At 35.0% G+C, this 12888-nt stretch overlaps 1 protein-coding gene across 1 annotated transcript; it reads right to left on the reverse strand.

Annotated features, from left to right (window-relative positions):
• Nucleotides 1-550: 550 nt before the first annotated feature.
• rpe (ribulose-5-phosphate-3-epimerase) lies at nucleotides 551-6068 on the reverse strand. Its single transcript, XM_056465501.1, has 6 exons — nucleotides 5909-6068; nucleotides 5298-5377; nucleotides 4960-5099; nucleotides 3854-3988; nucleotides 3686-3772; nucleotides 551-2131 (listed from the first exon to the last, which is right to left on the reverse strand). The coding sequence occupies exons 1-6, from the start codon at nucleotides 6028-6030 to the stop codon at nucleotides 2009-2011; spliced, it is 687 nt and encodes a 228-aa protein (XP_056321476.1). The 5' UTR covers nucleotides 6031-6068; the 3' UTR covers nucleotides 551-2008.
• Between the last annotated feature and the right edge of the window lie 6820 nt (nucleotides 6069-12888).

Genomic DNA, 12888 nt, shown 5'->3' on the forward strand with positions numbered 1-12888 from the left:
ATCCAGAGCAAATGTCTTCAAGCTCTGAGAACGACTAAAGAAAGCTGCTCAGAAGTTCATATAATGACAGATACGTCAAGATTTTGAGAAAATACATCATTGGGAAACACTGTGATCTTGAAGACATTTATGCATTTTCTGCATTAAAGGATTTTTTTGTAAGTATCCATAAACTCTTATTTCTAAAATGCAATGGTTTACTGGATTATTCAATTATTTGGTTAAGAATATTAAGAAAAAATGTGAAACATTATATAGATTTTAGTAGCCTCAAATACAGAACAAGAATAAAATGACTAAATGTAAAGATGATTCATGAAATATTCATTTGGTGCTCACAATACAAATTTTTTGACATAATTTGTTGGTCTTGAAGCATTATTTAAAGACTTTCTTTACGTTTCTTGTGATTTTTATTTCAGGTGACTTTTCTCTCTGTCCGGTGGCATTCACTAAGTCATGGTAAAGCTGTGCACTATTCTCTGTTTTCTTATGCTGCTAGCATGTTTCACCCAGCCAAAACCCCATGATGGATTCCCATTACATTCACTGGAGATGAGAGGTTAGATTTTATTGATTTGACATTTTTACATTTTGCATGCCTTTTCAATATCATTAGTGTACCACATTGGATGCTTGTTTTTTTCCTAATACCGTTTATCCCCGTAGATCCAAACATTGATGCCATGTGGTATAAAGACAGAGGAATACGACCCGTGGGGAGATTTGGTAGAAGGACATCACAAAGAAGTGAAGGATCACATTTTAGAAAGCACAGGTTGTGCTATCCGGAGGTCCTGGCTATGGACTGACTCGTGAGCACAGATAACTTCAGACGGCATAAAATGATCTGCTTGTGTTCTGTGTTTAGATATATTTCACTCTTTAACACTGATGTACTTCATTTTATAGCAGCATGTAATAAAGTATGTATCAAAGTCACAAAATATCAACTATTTTTTTATTTTTTTGCTTTAGTATAAAGATAAACAATGAATTTAGCAATTTATTCAGATAGAGGCAGATATGGACGCAAACTTGCAGTCAATTGTAAGAATAGTAAAGTCTAGTATGCAAATATTAAGTTTAAGAAAAATAAGTTTGTCGGTTCACTAGAGCCGTGTTTCCAACCCTGTTCCTGGAGGCACACCAACAGTACATGTTTTGGATGTCTCCCTTATCTGACCTATTCATTTCAGGTTTTTTTTCTCTTCTAATGTTCTGATGAGGTGATTCAGGTTTGTTTGATAAGGGAGAGGTTGAAAATGTGTACTGTTGGTGTGCCTTCAGGAACAGGGTTGGAAAACACTGCACTAGAGGATGTGGTGGTAATTTAATTAAAGTAAAAAAAAATTTTTTTTTAAAAACCAACATGCATGAATCATTCACAATAGAATTATTACACTTGCATTTAAAAATCTTTCAATTTTAATGTTGACTATGAAATGTGGGAATGGATTGAATTTTAACAGCTACACTTGCATGTTCCTATGATTTAACTGGGGTGAGTGGGACTGACAAATGATACCACAAGTCTTTTGCTTATACTTTTATCATTTCAGTGTTCTTGAAAAACTGCGGAATGTGTCAGAATTCATTTGTCCATGCCAATACCTGCTGTACCTTACAACAGGTATTGGCTGGCGTAAAACTGTTCTAATTGATGATCTGCAGCCTCATCAATGGTAACAGATGCTGCGACAAACTGTGAGAAATCAAACAAAATGAGTTTACTTAAGATAGGAATGATCAAACTGAAGTAGCAAGAACAGACTGATTCTGTCTGAACACTATTCTCTGAAAACTCTAGCTTCATCTAAGCAAGAGTCTGGGTAAGGGCAGTTCCTGTGGTTTGAAGATTCGGCACATCCAACATTGGATCAAGTCCATTCACAAGCACCACTGAGAATTCATTTACCAATCTGTACACTAAAACGGACTCTCAGAATCTGCAGGAATGACTTTCAGTGGTGGCTGAAAACTGACATCAGGTGAAAAGTCAGGATGCTCAACGGTCCAAAGAACGTTTCTGGATTGCTTCCATAACAACATTTTTGAGGAGGGCGATTACAGAACGAGGGTCATCGCTGCTCACCACGGCGCTGCCCGACACGATCATGTTTGCTCCAGCCTAGGGATGTTGAAGTAAAAAAATAAAACATTGGGTCAAACTTTTTTTTTTTACAAGATGAAAATATATTAAATATAATGTTACTCTAAGCTGTTCCAAGAATGTGCATGAAGTTGCAGCTTAAAACCGCTCAAGAATCTTTTATTACATCATGCTGTAATTAACTGCAAAATACACTGTTTCTTTAAATGCAAATGAAATGCTGCTCCTTCCTGATTTCGTGAAGAGCAGGGTGCGAAATCTGGCGTGAAGTACTTTTAACCAACACAGTCTGTTGCTTTTTTATTTCACGGATTAAAGGTTTGACAAATTGCACTGATTATATTTATTATGGCTACACTGAAAGACATATCAGAAAGACTATGCCAGCTGTGCTGTCAAGTTAAAGGTGCAGTAAGCCATCTGTGAAAAAGCTTCCCTGCTGTCCAAAGCCACGCCACCTGAAGTCGTGAACGCACACACCGAATAGATGACCATAGACATCCTTATAACACTAGATTCCACAGTGAGAAAACTTTATAGTATTTTAAAATACAGCAAACCTTTTGAAAAGCTATATTATATCTAGCATGTTTTCAGTTGTATAGTTGTTGACAGGACGCAGGGTAGAGGAATACCAGAAAAAAGGACTGCTAAAAACAGAAATATGTCATCCATATCACATTTTACATTACACTTATTTCTTTTCACAGTTACCAAGACAACAACTGACACTTTAACTCACCACATTTGTGTTTAAGCAGCCTTTCATCATGTTTTATACTTGAACAACTAAATGAATGCTGAGCTCTATTTAACTGACTGTATTTTGATTAAATTGCATTATTAATGCTGTAAAGGAAACCCTATGAAGTTGAAAACGGTCACCGTTCATTTGTTTTTCATTGGCTGAAGTTTTTTTTTGTTTTTCCATGCATATAGCTCATTCGTAAAAGAACACTGCATGACTAACATAGCTTTAAAACAATCATACCTGTAGGAGCACAGTTTTGAACAGCATAGCAATAGCACTCAACAGCATGCAAAAGTGATATTGAAGAAGTTCTCCAATCTGGTACAGGTGAATTAGATCAAATAAATTGACTATAGTGTATAAACAGGAGGGTGTGTGGGTGTTTCCCAGCACTGAGGGTTGTACTCTCAGGGCTGAGTTGTGGCAGGAAGGGCATCCGTATACAGCAAACTACAAACACAACTCAACTAGGTCTCATTCAGTAGGCCTTGCTTTAGGTGATATTTTTTTTAATTCAACAGGTTTTGATGTTTGCATTTCTAGATATAATAATAATAATAATAATAATAATAATAATAATAATAATAATAATAATAATAATAATAATAATAATAATAAAATCAAGATAACCAAGACATTTTGGGAAAGAGAGCTTACTGAATTAATAAATAACTCCCTTAGGAGTAGACATGATGAAGATCTGGAACTAATTAATATACTTATTCATGTTCAAACAGCAACACAGCATGTAAAAACATAACAGGGTTGAACGTTTTTCTATTCTTACAAATGAATATGTGAGGGCTAAGTGGCTTTTGTACCTCAGCACATCTGTGGATGCTGTCCGGACCGACTCCACCATCCACTTCAATGTCTAGAGATGGGAACTGACTCCTGAGCCAGCTCACCTGTGGAGAAACACAAACATCTTCAGGGTCCAATACTATTGTCTGAAGAATCTAAATAAAGGCATAGATGTACCGACTTACCTTTGGCATCATATCTTCCATAAATTTCTGACCACCAAAGCCAGGTTCTACAGTCATGACAAGAGCCATATCGATCTGTCTAGCCCATGGTGCCAATTCTTCAACAGTTGTACCAGGTTTAATAGCAAGACCAACCTGGAGTTGAGATTAAAAAAAGAAAAAAACATGTCAAGAAAAAAAATTGTCATGAAAAAAACTTGGATAAGCAGCAAGCTGCTCAGAACAAGCAAGAGACTCTTGAACAACAATCACAACTAAATACAAATCAATAAATACAAAGAAACAAAACAACTGTACAGTAGATTATGCAGGTAACCACACACAGTATTGAAAAAAACAAGGACTTACAAACTAAAGTTATTTTAATAATTGTATCTATTATATAGCTCTATAATCTCTGACTTGGGACAGTTTTAAATAAAAAATAACTATTTGTATGATCTCTCTTATTTTGTTAAACATTATTCACATTACATTAATGGTTCACAAACGTTCACTTGCCACTGTGTAGGGGTCTATTTTATACACATGTTAGGGCAACAGTATTATGAAATTAGTCAGAATATCTGAATACATTACCATATCATTTTTAATAATTCACAGATTACAATTTATAAGCAATCTACTTATTACCCATGGCTTAGATTATGATTTTTTTGTTGCAATTAAGCAAATTTTACTGTAATCAGCATGTACATGTTGTTAATACTCTGCCACGTTTTTTTTTTAAATTTCCAAACATGCTAAATTTGCGATGAGTCTATTTCACTCATTCAAGTTCGAGTTGGCATTTCTGTGTGGAGTTTGCATGTTCTCCTCATGTTGGTGTGGGTTTCCTCCAGGTGCTCCAGTTTCCCCCAGAGTCCAAAGACATGCGCTATAAGTGAATTGAATCAACTAAATTGGCCATAGTTTATGAGTGCGTGTGAGAATGTGAGAGTGTATGGGTGCTGGAAGGGTATCCAATGTGTAAAACATATGCTGGAATAGTTGGCAGTTCATTCTGCTGTGGCAACCTCTGATAAATAAGGGACTTAGCCATAGGGAAATGAATTATGTAGCATGTCACAAAAACAACAAAGCCCACTCCTCCCCATTTCACAAACCTTCATGCCGCTCTCTCTGATTTCCTTGATAAGGTTGCCCGGGTTGGTTGTAGCTTCTAGATGGAAAGTATATTGATTGGCTCCTGCTGCTGCCATGGGATTCACCCACTGCTCTGGTCTGGATACCATCATATGCATGTCTGCAACAAGGCAAAGGTTAAGCATAGCCTCCAAATATTCACAAAACAAACACTGTACAGAAAGAAAGTCCAACTCTTAACAAAAAGCAGACTGCCCTCTTCAGAGGAAAACTAACAAAACTGTCCCAAAGAAGAGGGTCAGTATGTGTGAAACTTCAGTGCAATAGAAACATGCATCGATAGAAGACTGGAACTCACCAAAAAATGGATCAGGTCCGATACAGCTTCGTAAACATTCCACCATTGGATGCCCAAATGTGATGTTTGGAACAAAATGCCTTAAATATTCACATATGAAGATAAAGAGTTTCAATAAAATTCATCAACTTATCACACATTTAATGTTTATGTGGAATGTGATACAAAATAAGACCTGAAACTCAAAATTGAATGGGCAAAATCGATAACAGACTTGCAAAATATAGTCTAAATGGGTTATCTCGGTACAGATTAAACATATTGATTGGATTTCTTAAGGCTCATGTGATACTGAAGACTTGAGTAATGTTTGCAGAAATATCTGCTGTGCCATCACAATACAAAAATAACAACTAAAGCACATTGTGTGCTCATTTAAAAATAATATGTAAAGCTGAAATACAAGTTGTTCCCAGGCTGTACAATTTTTGTGACATCTCTTAAAATTGAGACAAATATTTTTGTAATGTGGGTGAATTCATGCAATAGACTACCACTCAAAATGTGGTTTGTAATAATTAAACAATTTAATTTAAATTAGCCTTCACTGAGTCGTTTGGTGCTTACAAGTCAATATTATGTGACAAAGTTTAATGAAGAACTTTCCTCACCCATCCATGACGTCAAGATGCAGATAGTCAGCACCGCACTCCATCATTCGCTCGCATTCCCTCCCGAGCTGGGACAGGTCGCTGCTCAAAATAGATGGACCGATCTTCGCCGTGTACGCCATGCTGCTTCTCCTGCCACTGCTACACACTTCCGCTATCATTCTGCTATTCCCAGGCGCCTTTCAAAACAAAAGTCATGCGCTCTTCCTTTAAAGTCAGGAGGTGGCGCCATTTGAAAAAATTAATCCAGTCTGTGCTTTTCGATCCTCACATATCTAAAAATATTAATAACGATTAAATATTTGTGCCGCATGTTACATGAACAATAGACATGAAAATCTGTCTCATCGCAACTGCTCTTTGGAGAAAGTGTTTTAACAGCATGTGGCTGATAGATATGTCAGATAATCAAGATAATCAGCTCAAGTGATGAGGCTGCATGGACTGTATAAAAGGATGTTCATTGCGCTTCATAATATTTTACATATTTTTCGTAATATTTTACAGTCTATGTTCATAACCCATAATGATGATTACATGATTACATTTTTTTTTTACCAACGATTAACATTTTAAATTACGGTGATTGGAAAAGCATAGTTAAATGTTTTTCTTAAAAATAATAATAAAATAAATAAATAAAGGCGTTTCTTACAAACTGTATTTTTCTGACCCCTTACAAAGTCACATTTCCATAGCATGTAAGCTGCTTTGTTAAATAATTCAAGAATTATTGTTATTTGGAACAAACTTATGAAGAAAAGAAAATACCTGAAATGCTCACCTGTAATCCCATGTATGAGATGAAACCAAAGTTAAATTAATGTCCTCAAAAGGCTGCAGTTTATAATTCACCAGCGGTCTTCTACAAGTAGCTTGTTGTTAAACATAAATAGATCTTTGTTCATCTTTAATTGAAAAAAGATGTTTTTGTTGTTTTAATGTTGAGGATATTGTGCAATAGAGTGAACATTAGATCACATTTCACAATATTTCCAGCATTACTGCAGCATTTTCTGAACTTTTACAAATTTCCTGCAAGTGGACAGATTATTTTACGTTTGTGTTTATGTAACTGATTTAGAGCTTAAACACAAATATTTACCATGTAAAATCAATCAGGAAGCCTCTTTCAAGATTCACGCTAATATTAATCACAACTTTCACTGATGTACAGTAGCTCTGATGAGCTTGGCTGTTTACAGAAGAACATCCTGAAAGCCTCTCCTTTCCGATCCTTTGAGTCTGTCTGATAACTCGGTCTGTGACGGAAATGTCCTTTTCCCATCTCCTCCTCCACCGTCCTTCCATCTCTGCAGGAGTAACAGCTTCAATTGTCCTCAGAATTGTTTGTCTTCCTGGACTGTTTTTTGTCCTCAGGTCAGGAAGTTATTTAAAAGAGAAAGAATATTGACATTGTTCATGATGCATTTCACCTTCACATGCTGAAACAAAAAGCTTAATAAACCCTTTTGAGCTTATAAAATGAAATTTTTTTTGTGAGGGGTTGAATGCGCAAAATGCATCTGTACAAAATAAAAAAGGACATCAAGCACAGATTTCCGAACATTAATTACAACCAAAAATTCAATTATTTGTAAAGTGATTGTAAAAGTACACTGTTCAAAAATTTACCTTAAATTAACAGTAAATTACTGGCTAATAATTGCATCACTTTCACAGTAAAATACTTTATGTAAATTCACAGCAAATTACCGAAATGTAGTTCACAGTAATTTACTGTGATTTTGTTACATTAAATTACTCTAAATTTACAGCCATATAGTGTAACTTCACAGATAGTAGAGTCCATTACTATGATTCCACAGTATTATCTTGCAGAATTAACTATATTTTACTGTGAAGAAGGTTTTCCTCGGCTATTCATTCTATCATTTACTCTGACTTTAAAATCATTTTGGGTGTTTAACAGTGTTTGATTTTATAAATCAATTACTTTTGTTCCAGTTTATTACATTTTTGGCTAAGCACAAAGTTTTGTTCATTAAAAAGTATTTCATATTCCCATGCTAATCTTATTAAATTAAATAAAGGTTCAGTGCTCCCAAAAATGAAAATTTACTATGACATTCAAGTTGTTTCAAAACAGGATGATTTTCTTTCAAGTTATTTTTGAAGATGTAACCAATTTGTTTTTGGGGCTGCAAAAACATTCTGTTATTTCTAAATATATTCAATATATTAAAAAGTGCCAATACCAGCATAAAAATGTATTTGTATGAATGTCTGTGTTGAATGAAATAAAAAGAGTTTGAATTCCTATAACTAACATGCAAAAGATATAGCCCTTTTACAGTAATTTGCTGTAATCATGCTACCTGCTTTAATTTCACAATACAACAATCTGAATACAACACATTACTGTGAATTTTTACTCTTAAATCCTGTAAAGTGATACTTATGTAATTTACTGTGGAAAAATTACAGTAATATGTTGTGAAAATCTAGACATTTTTACAGTGTAGTCAACAAGTATCAAGCAAGCAAAATTCAAACGTTAATGGAATGATTTACATGCTACCAATTGTTTAAAAATACACTCTGACTTATAACTGTGTTATAACCTGAACACTAATAGTAAGAATCACCAGTTTTGACCATGGTGCAAAGCCCAATACATTCACAGAGCGGGTGATTACCTTTAATTTGTCATGCAATACTACAATATAATATCCTCCCTTCTGAATTATGTTTTTATTTACAAAAAAAGTTATGGAAAAAATAAGAGACCACTTGACAATTCTCAGTTTCTCTGAATTTACTGGATGTATTACATATGAGTTTTAGTAAAATTTCCATATTTGTTTTATTATAAGTCTGAGAAAATATCTACCGTATTCCAAATGAAGTACTGTCTTGGTACTGTTTTTTTGTTTTTCATAAAAAGAAAATTAGTAAGAATAACAAATCTTTTAACAAATATTGATTATTTGAAAACCCTTCTGAAAACACTGAAATTGTGTTATCTAAAAGCAAACATGTAAAAAAAACAACAACATGACATATATTTGAAATGTCAATAGTAATTTACAGAAAAAAACAATAAAAATTGTTCAAAGCCAAAAGTAAAGTTAGGGCCATAGACAGATTGCTGCTCATTCGACATTCTCCTGGAAATACAAAAATTATAGCACATAATGTTTATTTTGTTAGCAAGTGCTGAATCTGAAATCTTGTAGCAAGGGTTTCCACTGTGCATCTGTTGGGAATGATGCTGTGCGTTGCTTTTGGGAATAGTGTTGGCTTCTCCTCCTTCATTCCTGATATCTCTGACGTGAGAAGCAGTCTTAGCTGCATACCTCCAATTCCTCATTTTAGAGGACAGCACCAGTTCTGCAGGGGTCCAGTCTCGGAGCCAACAGCAGAAACAGATGGTCAGAAGAATGGATTTTCATAGTTACATTATAAGCTGTTTTTGCTACAAAATATCATAACAAATAAACAGACTGAATAGAAATACACATATTGGCTTACAGAAATCTCACTCATTTGTGTTCAGCTGAAATCTAAAAGAATTTTGTTTGTTCAGTCTCACATTCCTGTGGTATTAGCACAATAAACCAGAAATTTTAGAAGAGAAAGGGGTCAAGCACAGTTATTTCTGCTCTTTGGTATGTACAGTCAGTGTAACATAACATTTTCATGATTATATAAATATCAAATGTAATTAAAAATCTAATGGATTTGGTGACAGCGCATCATCTCACTTAATCAGTGCCATAAGAGTGACTTTGCTTTTAAAGCATTAAAAGCTCCTGACAATCTTCTCTTGCAGTCAGATCTGCAGATCTAGGTTGTAGATCTAAGCAGACCTTCTGTTTGCTTAGCACTGTGGTGCTGTGGTTTGGATCATGTTCCTCATGGTGGGTTTACCTGTCATGTTATGCCGCAGTGATGAATGACGCCTCCAGGGAGTCTGGAGTCACCTGTTTGTTTATTGCCGTAAATGGAGCTAAAGCACAGAACAGGCCAAATGAAACAGTCAGTGTTTTTGTAGGAAAGGACCAACTAATGTGAAAAAAGTATGACAGATGTGTTAGCAAACAACAGATTGATCTGTTTATGAATAAAAATATACTTTCCTATGCAAATATACCAATGCAATGCATCCAGAAAGAATATTTCAGAACAACTACAAAGTATTTTCTATAGATTAATATTTCTTGCATAATATACTCTTCAGAATAAAGATTTCTTATTGGAATCAGTGGTACCAATGCAAAACTTTTAACATCCACGTCAACATACTCTTAAATGGAAAAATAAATATATGAATGTTCTCCACATTAAGAAAATAAAATTAATGATCAAACTTTTGATTAAAGTTTTTTTAGCCCAACTTTTTTTACATTTTATTTCTATGGCATCAATGGAACGAAATAATAAACAAACAAACCTTTTGGAGTCCTTATTTTAAAAACCAGAATAACAATATCAATCAGTAAAAGCATAACAGTTCACTCACTGAGCATTATTGATTCAGCATTCACATTAATTGAATATTGTTTGGGATAGTGATAGTGCAAACAGTGATAGCATAGCATAGCATAGCATACTATTAAGATTAATTTCAACATGACTCATTTAAATGACTCAGACTGTATGTATAAGACTTTGCAAGATATTAATTTACCTGTAAAAATATATTGCTATAGAGTAAGCATATATACAATAAAGTGTCCATTGGAGGAAGTCAAACAGTGTTTTTAAAAGTATAAGTAAATAAAAAAGATCATTTATGATTTGTATGTTATTATATGCGGCAGCACTGTCGCCTCACAGCAAGAAGGTTGCTGGTTCGAGTCCCGGTTGGGCCAGTTGGCATTTCTGTGTGGAGTTTGCATGTTCTTGTGGGTTTCCTCTTGGTGTTCCGGCTTCCACAGTTCAAAGTCATGCGGTATAGGTGAATTGATGGAACTAAATTATCCGTAGTGTGTGTCTGTGTGTGTAAATGAGAGTGTATAGGTGTTTCCCAGGGTTGCAGTTGGAAGGGCATCCGCTGCATGAAACATATGCCAGAATAGTTGGCAGTTCATTATGCTGTGGCAACCCCTGATAAAAAAGAAAAATAAACATGTTGTTTGCAATTATATAACAACCTTCTTCTATTCTTTTCACTTTGCTGAGTAACAGAGTCTTTGTAACAGAGATCCAGTTTGGGATGTGTGGATGAATAGAAAGAATAGTGGGCGGGATAAACCTGCTTTCCTGGTTTACTAATCAAGCTACAGTTTCCATGTGCAACTTAATCCTATACATATTTGATTCAGTATATTGTATGAGCTGATGCTTGTGGTTAATGTGAAAAGGGCCAGAGGATTGTTCGGCTGCCTTTACCAAAGCAGACCAGATGTTCTCATGGGAATTCATGCTGTATCTGTAGGAGAATCACTGACATTTCAGGGATCTGAAAACAAGACAATGTGCCCATCTACGCACATATCTACCTCCAGAGAGAAACTTGACTCTGACTTCCTCTTGACCGTGGGTTCAGTTCAGTTATTCATCACTTAATGAATGGTCGTTGTCCAAAAGTGTCTTGCTCAAGGTCAGCATAATGATGAAGTAACTGTGAAACTCTCTCTTTCATTCATTTCTTTCCTTCCAGGGTTTAAACCTGAACCAACCCACAAGTATAGTAAGAAGAAATATATGTCCATCATAGCAGAGAGAATAGACGGAGTATATTTCGCAAAAACAATAGCACATAACTCTCAATGACAGTGTGAGATCCCTCTGCCTACTTGAGAAATACAGTTCAATTACACAAATCAGCACATGGCACATGATATCTGTTGAATTCCTGTATAGGGGTCGAGATGTTTCCATACATAAAAGACAGTGAAATGTTTAACCACAACTCGAATGACAGCATTAGGTCTTAGCGATCACTCTCCTGACGCTTTAAGTACACAAATCTTAAAAAAACTTCAACAGATCACAGGTTTTCATCATTCTAAACCCTATGAACATTAATTTATACATCAGTTAATTTAAAAGCAGGACATTTTTTTAGTTGAAGCTACTAAATTCCAGAGATTAGCCCCATTATATCAGAATGTTCAGCCAGCAGTTAATTTCATCCCTCATATCCATGTGCTTTGAGGAATCTTGCATTGTATAAACAATTATTTCAGGATTTGAAGGAAAACATCCTTTAACTTAAATTAACCATGGTTTTTACTATAAACAAAACCAAAAAAAAATCCAGGATTTTGCTACATCAAACATACACTCTCAGAAATAAACAAGAGCTGTCACTGGTGCTGTTTTACCTTTTCAAAGGGTGCACATTTGTACCAAAATTGTACAAAGTGTTGTCTCATAAAAAAAGATATAGTAGACATTATAAAAAGCTGACCACTTTAATAGCTCTCATACTCTCTCACTCATTTAATTTCCTTCAGCTTAGTCCCTGATTTATCAGGGGTTGCCAAAGAGGAATGAACCGCCAATTACTCTACTACATCCATCCATTCAAATAACCCTGCAATGCAAATCGTCAGTATGTCAATTAATTGTCAATTAATTGCCAATTAATTGTCATGAGTGAAACAAAAAGCAAGATCTGTTTACCTGGGTTTAGAATGACCTGGGGTTAACTAGTTCAAGTGTGGAACCCCTCTATAGTCTCTAGGGCATCTGTAAAACTTTAGGATGCAGTGAGATCACAGGGGAACCGCAGTGAACCTGACCAGACTGATTTACAGTACTTCTGAAACGGTTTTCTTGTGAAGTTCAGATGTAGTTCACTGCCACATATCCACATCATAAGAATGATGTAACTGTACATGTGTGGAATCACAAATTGATGTTTTGTTATGAGATAAGGATGTTGAAAAACAAATTGGACTATGACTCTTGAGACAAGATATGGAAGAAATTGGATGATTTATGTCCTTACTTCCTTACAAATTATGCATTCAGTTCTGACACTTACAAAAGCCTTTTAGTAAAAA

Source organism: Danio aesculapii, chromosome 9, assembly GCF_903798145.1.
Source record: "Danio aesculapii chromosome 9, fDanAes4.1, whole genome shotgun sequence".
In the NCBI taxonomy this organism is placed as follows: domain Eukaryota; kingdom Metazoa; phylum Chordata; class Actinopteri; order Cypriniformes; family Danionidae; genus Danio; species Danio aesculapii.

What these genes read in the sequence shown, in the direction of transcription:
- rpe (XM_056465501.1), bottom strand. Translation starts at nt 6,030, where the DNA reads ATGGCGTACACGGCGAAGATCGGTCCATCTATTTTGAGCAGCGACCTG. An exon ending in TGGAAGATATGATGCCAAAG is followed by an intron (nt 3,773 to 3,853) that starts GTAAGTCGGTAC and finishes GTTTCTCCACAG; the next exon opens with GTGAGCTGGCTCAGGAGTCA. An exon ending in GCATCCACAGATGTGCTGAG is followed by an intron (nt 2,132 to 3,685) that starts GTACAAAAGCCA and finishes CAACATCCCTAG; the next exon opens with GCTGGAGCAAACATGATCGT.